Source organism: Monoraphidium neglectum (assembly GCF_000611645.1).
Source record: "Monoraphidium neglectum strain SAG 48.87 unplaced genomic scaffold scaffold00827, whole genome shotgun sequence".
Lineage (NCBI taxonomy): Eukaryota > Viridiplantae > Chlorophyta > Chlorophyceae > Sphaeropleales > Selenastraceae > Monoraphidium > Monoraphidium neglectum.
In genome coordinates, this window is record NW_014012801.1 from 2,443 (window position 1) to 9,795 (window position 7,353).

Genomic DNA, 7,353 nt, shown 5'->3' on the forward strand with positions numbered 1-7,353 from the left:
CCGCCGAGCGCCGCACCGCCGCGGCAGCCACTGCACCCAAGACCCTCGCGCGCCGCTTCCTCGGCGCCCTGGCCCGGCCTTTCGACGCCGACACCGGCCGCGACCTGGGCATGATGGCCACGCAGTCTGACATAATGCAGGCCGCGGACAGCTACGGCGGCATGCCCACTTACGCCGCCACCCAGCGCGCGCAGGCGCGGACCCAGATGGCGTCGTACGGCGGCTACCCTTACACCGGCAACTGGCGCCGCCACTGACGGGCGCGCGCCGCGTGAAGCGCTTTCGTCCCCTCAGGCGCGGCGCGGTTTCGCGCCTGCGTGGGCTCGAGGCGCCAGCCCCTGCCCGCGCGGCGTTCCTAGAAACACCTGCATTGCGTCCGCTCGGCACAGCTCCGACAATTTTGCACGCGCTCCTGGGCCGTTCGTGCCAGCATTTCTTCCGTCCTCCGACAATGCCCGCCCTCACGCGGGGCGGGGCGCTGCTTTTTCTCTGCTTCCATCATCAGCTCGCCGACACCTCTTGTGTCCCGCAGCAGGAGCAGCAGCAGCGGCACTTGCGCTCTGCTTCCTCCAAGCTAATCGCATAATTGCAACCTCCCGACCAGCTTGCGCAGCGGCCATGGGGGTTCAGGTTGTCCATGTGGGCGCACACGCCTTGACAACTGCCTGGTATGCTTTGTTGCCTGCATCTAGCGTGGCGCCATCCTTTTTCCCCCACCTGCACCCTGGCTCATTCATATTTGTTGCTTACGCATCTGCGACCGCGCCGCGCGGCATATGCAAACGCAGCTGCATCGAATCAACATGTTCCCACGGCATGTGCATTGTAACACCAAGCATGATTCTGAATGGGAATGCAGCGACTGAGCTGGGCAAGGTGGCCAGCACGGGGGGGGGGGGAGTGGGGAAGGGCGCAGCAGCAAAAGGGCACTTGCGCAGGCAGCACGACATGACAGTAGAATTGCTCGAACTGCAACTGCCGCGCGCGTGCGCGTGCAATGGAGCGCCCTCTCCGTGACCAACGTGCGCATATAAGATCAATTCGGTGGTGATGCGGCACGAGGTGGGTTCAAGGTTCCCCTTGCATTATAATAGATCGTTGCACGATCTTGGCGCCAATGTCGCTCGATCAAGATGCCAATGCCAATAGCGGAAAGGATCTCACGAGATGTTCACACTAGATGTAGCACTGAGGCAGCTGGTTCCATGCCGCCCATCCCCTTGGTTGATGCACAGTCACAGCGCACGAGCGCAGCACAGCGGCGCAGCCAGCACGCAGGTCGGCATGCACTTGCACGATGAACAGTGAATGCGCGCGAATGCACACCTGCAAGGTCTGCGCATTCTGCATAAGTACGGCCTGAACGGGCTTTAGCGGACGCGCTGCGTCGTTGGCAGCTGCTGTGCCCGGGCGGCGATGGCGGCTGACGGGCGCTCCAAGCGGCGCTGCGTGCTGCGCAAGGCCGCACTGCCCAGTGCATCGCACTACGTTGGGTACGTGGAAGATGAAGAGACGCCTGAAATGATCATGCGGAAATTTGAGGAGATGGAGCGGATCCTAGCGGGACCCGCGCGGCCACCAGGGGCGGGGCAGCAGCGCCGCTCTCCCAGCGGCACGGACAGCGGCAGCGGCGGCGGCAGCGGCCGCAGCAGCGGCAGCGGCAGCCAGGGCGCCGGTGCCTTGGAGGAGGGGGGACGGCGGGACACCTGGGAGCCAGAGACAGGGCGCCATCGTGCAGAGGAGAAGCAGTGGGCGCATCACAAGCAGCAGCAGCAGCAGCAGCAGCAGCCTCAGCAGCAGCAGCAGCAGCAGCAGCAGCCTCACACAAAATTGGACCGATCCATGCAAGACACGGAGCAAGTCCCGTCTGAAGAGGGCGGCAGCGGTTGCGGCGGGGGCGGCGGCAGTGGCGGCGCGACTGAGCGGCAGCTGCGGGCGATTTTCCGGGCCACGAGTGCCTTCAACGTGAGGACGGTGCTGAAGGGAAACATGGCGCTGCTGGGACGAGGGGGACAGCACGGCGGCAGCTGGGGCGGCGTTGCTGTCGGTGTCAATGGCAGCAGCGGCGGCGGCGGCGCCGCCAATGCCGGCAGCGGCGCGGGCGTCGGCGGTGCGGATGCGGACGGCGCCGGCTGGGGAGGGTGGGGCGACGGCGGGCGGCAGGCCTGGTCGGATGGAGAGCTGTGCTCAGGTGCGGCGGCTTTGACCAAGGATCCACGTTTAGTGACAAGCCTTCTTTCCGTCCGCATGCCCCCGGCTGCTCCCCTGCTGTTTGCCGCGCGCAGCCCGCACCGCCGCCGCGCCCTTGCTGCACGCCGTGCTCCCTAGGGGCCGCAGCACCCGTGGTAATCACATCGGCATACGCTTGCGCGGCCCCCACTGCTGAGCGGCCCCAACCCCTTGCTCCCGTAAAACTCCCAAACCCCCAGATGAGGAAGAGGAGCTGCTTCGGGAGTTGAGGGGCTTCTGGAGCGACGACGACGCCTGGGGGCCTGCCGGCGACGGAAAGCAGCAGCGGTGCGCCCGGGGCGGCGCTCCCGCGAAGCTACGCGCCGCTGCGGCCGCCGCAGCGTTGAAGGCTACTCAGGCGGCTGCGCTGCCCTTGCGCTCCAGGCGCTGTGGTGGGGTGCACGAGGGTGCGGTTAAACCTGCGAAGTCGAACCCCGGCACATCATGTTTCCATCATGCTATGAAGGCCACACTGTCAGGCGGCTGACTTACTTTTGTCACCCTTAACCGTTCGCAGGCCGAAGCGCAAGCGAGCCGTCAAGGCCCCTCAGCCTCGCGGCCCCACTCCTGAGGCGGCGCCTGCCGCTGGCGGCGCAGCCGCAGCCGCGGCGGAGCCCGACGCGATGCTATTCGTGTCGCGCCCCGCCACAGCCTGCCAGTACAGCAGACAGGGCGCCGGCCTGGTGAAGCGCCGCGTGCGCGTCGCGGACCCAGCGGCGGTGTTGCAGATCCGGGTGCCGCCGCCGCCGCTGCCTGCGTCCTGGGGGCGCGCAGTGCGGCCGTACGGGGCGCCGCTGCATTACTTCCAGCAGCAGCAGCAGCAGCAGCAGCAGCAGCAGCAGCAGCAGCAGCAGCAGCAGCAGCAGCAGCAAGGGGCACCCGTCGCTGGCGACGTCGCTGCTGCCGCTGTCGGCCCCGGGTCGTACCACGAGGCAGCGGATCTGCGCGGCTTTGACTTCGCTCTGCTGGGGCGGCGCGATTTTCTGGGGGTGCTCATAAACACCGGCTGGGAAGCTTCCCCAGCGCCAGCGCCGCACAACCTGGCGCCGACAGCAGTGCCGACAGCAGTGCCGACAGCAGCGGCAGCAGCGCCGCTGGCCGCGGGAGGGGGTTCGACGGAGCTCTCAGGGGGGGACGCGGGCGCAGGCGCAGGCGCGGGGCTGACCGCAGCGGCCAGGCGCGGCGCGCTCACGCGGCGGCTGGCGGCGCTGCCAGTGGCGCAGCTGTGCCTTCAGGGCTTCGTATTTGTGTGGGCGCGCAAGCAGCTCCTGGCAGGTGGGTGTGTTTTCTGATGTTGTGTTTCGCCATCAGCTGTGTCGCCGGGACAAAGCAGCGACGAGCTGTAACGGCGTGATGAGTTGCGGCAATGGGCTGCGGCGGTGGGCTGCAGTGTCTTCTTGGGCTCACAGCTGCTACAATCGAACATGAGGCCAATCTTCCTCACACGCTGCGCCCTCGACGACGCCGGTATCTGCTGCGCACACACCTCCCCCCCGCCTCGCTCCTGGCTGGCGCACCCCTCCATATGTTGCGGCATGCCTCATGGTCCGACAGCTCATGCCCGGCAACCCCCCTCATGATCAACCCCCCTCATCCAAGCACACACGCACCCCCTTCTTCCCCCACCCCAGCCGTCGTGTCGCAGCTGGGCGCCTGGGGTTTCGCCTACGTCGAGAACCTCACCTGGGTGTGGCGCGCCCCCAACAACGGCGTGCTGGCGCTGCCGGGCCTTGCGCCGACCGCGGCCGGCCACCTCACGCTGCTGATATTCCGGAGGGAGGGTGCGTGCCCGTGTAGAGCGCGCTGCAAGGCAGGGGATGCATCAGGGGCGCGTAGCGGCGGGGCCCGCCGGCCGGTTTCTGCGGCGCCGCCGGGTCAGCTGCAGATTTTATGGTTTTGGGCCTGAACTTGCACCTGCATGCTGATTGCCTGCTTGCACATGTGCCCGCAGGAAGGGATCCAGAGCGCCAGCGGGTGCCCGGACCCTGGCCCCTGTTTACCTTTTGTACCCATCCCAACACAAGCTGCATCACCTCGGTTTTCTTCCTGCCCCCGGCAACTCAACTCCTGGTATCCATTTCGCAGGCGTCGGCCGCGACATCGAGCTGCGCCACCAACGCAGCCCCGACGTCGTGTTCGACTGCATAGTGCCCGCCCCCGGTGAGCAGGGGGCGGCTGCAGGACTGCGGCGCCCGCGACCGCCGACGGCGGCACGGTGGGAAAGCCTGGGCGTCCGACCCTCACGCCTGCCAAACGCGCACGCTCTTGGATCCGCCGCGTAGCGCGGCCATCCGCGCAAAGGACGCCAGACGAGCCCCGGGGCTGCTGCACCTCTCTCCCCGCCGCCTCCCACCCAACCGCCCACCTTGCCCGCTGCACCGCCCGCCCCAGGCCGCGAGTGGCGCGTCCCGCAGGAGGTTTACTCAACAATCGAGACGCTGCTGCCCACGGGCCGCGGCCGCCTGCTGGAGCTCTGGGCGGCGGCCTGCCCCGGCCACGCGCGGCCGGGGTGGGTGCACGTCGCAGAGGCGCCGGGGGCCGCGGGCGGCGCGGCGCGGGCCGGAGGCTGACGGGTGCCGGCCGCGGTGCCGAGAAAGTGCAGGCAATGCAGGATGGCTGTGTGCTGAGAGCAGGTAGCGGTTTTTTTAGGCAGTGACCCCGACAGGAGGCAATGTGTAACAGCAAGGGGCGGCGACAGGCAGCTTCTTCTTGTTCTGGTCTGCACGGCGCTCGTGTAAAAGCAGCAAGGCTGTCAGTGTGACCTCTTTTGTCTTTGGCCGCCGCCATTACGTAGCAACAACTAGACACACCCATCAACTGAGCACGCGCAGCTGCCACACTCAACCGACTTTACAAAGCGCCCTCGCCTCACAGCGCACATCAGAGCGCCCAGAAGACGGTTCGGCGGGGGCAGCCGGCAGGCGCGGCAGCAAGGGCCAGGGCGCCAGCCGCCCGTCAGTCGTGCATGGTGCGCGGCCCGACGCCGCAGCGCCCGACGCCCTCCCAGGCCAGCTCCCCCGCCGTCCTGGGCGCCCCGCTCAGACCAATCATGGCGTCGTCCTGTCAGTTGTTTTATGGGGTTATTCATCAAGCAGGGGTGGGGCGGCAGAGGGGGCCGGGGAGAAGGAAGGGGAGGGGCTGCAATGATGCTCCTGCGACAGGCGCCCTCTACCGGCCGTCGGCTGCCAGTCCAAGAGCACCCCTGCCGGCGCCCTGCAGACGCGCGCCAACGCCTGCCCGCGCTCCCAGGACTCTGCGCCGCCCTCAAAGGCGCGGTGGGGGCTCACCATCTCGCCCGCGCCATCAAAGTAGAAGTCAAACCCGGCCTCCGCCCCCCGTCCCCGCGCGCCGCGCCCGCGCGCCCCGCCGGCCGTTCGGCCGGGCGCCCACGCGTCGTGATCGTGTTGCGGCCGCATGGCTTTGAGCGGCTGCAGCAGGTGGGGCACGCGGCCGCCGCCGGCCGGCGCGGCTCGCGGCCGCTTGGGATGGCGCTGCTCGGGCGCGGGCCTCCACTGCTGATGCTGCTGGTTCTGATGCTGCTGGTGCTGTTGCTGCTGATGCTGTGGGGGTAGTTGCCGTTCCCGTTGGCTTTGCTTCGATCGGTCAAATGAGTGATGCTGCTGCGGAGATGCCGACTGCCGAGGCTGCTGCTGATTTTGCTGCAGCTGGCACTGCTGGCTCTGGGGCTGTGTCTGGGGCTGAGGGTGCGTCTGCGAGTTCGTTTGCCCCTGCCGTGGCTGCGGCTGCTGATGGCGCTGCTGCTCTTGAGAAGCCTCGTGCTGTGCATGCTGCGCGAGCTCGCCGCAGCTGCTGCGTCCCCTCGCACCCGCGCCCCTCATCCCGCGGCTGCCTCCGGCCAGCAATGAAAACAGCATGGGCTGCTGCTGCATGTGTGCGTGCGCTGGTTGGGCGGAAGCTACACCGCCACTGCTGCCACCTTGGTGCTGGGGCGGCAACTCAACAACGCCGCGCAACGCCTGCCTCCCGAACGGGTTGCTGCCTGCCTGTGCCCTTCGGCCTCCCGGGAGGAAAGTGCGGATGTTGGACTGAACACTGGAGTCTTCCATTTGAGGCGACAGGTGATTGCGCCTTCAAAGCTGGAGGTTGCGCTGAGGCGCAGCCTGGGCGCAGCGATGCAGTAGGATCGAACTTGGACACAAAGCCAAGCTTTATTTGTCGACAGAAGATTGGTTGAACTTTTGATATAGCGTACTTTGCGTTCTACGACAGGGTACCGCAGCTTTTTCACCTTTCACGCTCTGCTTGCTGAGGTGTGGACGCACCAGATCAATCTTACACAGCACACAAGCGCGCAGGTCAGAATTGCCAACACGCTAAGCTAACCATGCCGGCGAAGGACTGGGCACCCGGGGCTGCCGCCCTGTGTGCCGCGGCGGCCTTGGCCTACTTGGCATATCGACACGCACAGAGCTTGCTACAGGCGAGTGATAATGATATAACAAAGCAAAGGCGCCCTGTTTAGGGGCCTGGGCAGCCACCGGGAGGGCGGGGTGACTCAAGCTTGATCACCTTACTTGCCTTTCTATCCTTGCAGGAGGTCAATGAGCAGGCAGCGCAAGCCGAGGCTGCGGCTAGGGAACTCCGTGACAAGGCCGCCCGCCGCGAGGCGGCACAGAGCAGCGCTGCGGCACGCGCTGCAGAGGGCGGCGATGCGGCGACTCGCGCCGCAGCCGCAGTCGCCGTGGTCGCGCCCGCCGCGGTTGCGGAGGGACCTGCATCTCCCAGCAGCAGTGACACCAGCAGCCCGACGCTGCGAGACCATATCCAGCCCGATCAAAGACCCAAGGGCCAGCAGCAGCAGCAGCAGCAGCAGCATGCGCAGCACGTGCAGCACCACGCCGCCGCAGGCGCCGCGCCCGCCGCCGCCGCCGACGCGTGCGCCCAGTGCGGCGCCGCCGCCGTCGGCGTGCGCAAGCTGCTCGTCTGCACGCGCTGCCGCTCCGCGCGCTACTGCAGCGACGCCTGCCAGCGCGCCGCGTGGCCGCGCCACAAGGCGCGCTGCACCGCAGCCATGAAGGCGCGCCTCGCCGACGAGCGCGCCGCCGCCGCCGCGGCCGCCGCCGCTGCAGACAGCAAACGCACCTCCTCTTGTGGCGGCGCTGC

General features: G+C 67.6%; 3 protein-coding genes across 3 annotated transcripts in view; all 3 read left to right on the top strand.

Moving 5' to 3' along the window:
- Positions 1 to 8: 8 nt before the first annotated feature.
- MNEG_5507 (hypothetical protein) lies at positions 9 to 257 on the top strand (the record flags this gene model as incomplete). The annotated part of the gene is made up of 1 exon (XM_014046013.1): positions 9 to 257. A coding segment is annotated over one exon (249 nt), but the record flags the coding sequence as incomplete, so codon positions are not given.
- Positions 258 to 1,416: 1,159 nt separating this feature from the next.
- MNEG_5508 (hypothetical protein) lies at positions 1,417 to 4,799 on the top strand (the record flags this gene model as incomplete). Its single annotated transcript, XM_014046014.1, has 6 exons — positions 1,417 to 2,191; positions 2,430 to 2,517; positions 2,747 to 3,504; positions 3,861 to 4,010; positions 4,315 to 4,389; positions 4,621 to 4,799. 6 exons carry the CDS (start codon positions 1,417 to 1,419, stop codon positions 4,797 to 4,799), a joined length of 2,025 nt encoding a protein of 674 aa, XP_013901468.1.
- Positions 4,800 to 5,843: 1,044 nt separating this feature from the next.
- Positions 5,844 to 7,353, top strand: part of MNEG_5509 (TPR protein) — a gene marked incomplete at both ends in the record, with an annotated part of 3,862 nt that continues 2,352 nt past the window's right edge. Inside the window, 2 exons of the mRNA XM_014046015.1 lie at positions 5,844 to 5,933; positions 6,785 to 7,340. Of these exons, the coding sequence (XP_013901469.1) occupies positions 5,844 to 5,933; positions 6,785 to 7,340 (646 nt within the window). The remainder of the gene's footprint in view (positions 5,934 to 6,784; positions 7,341 to 7,353) is intronic.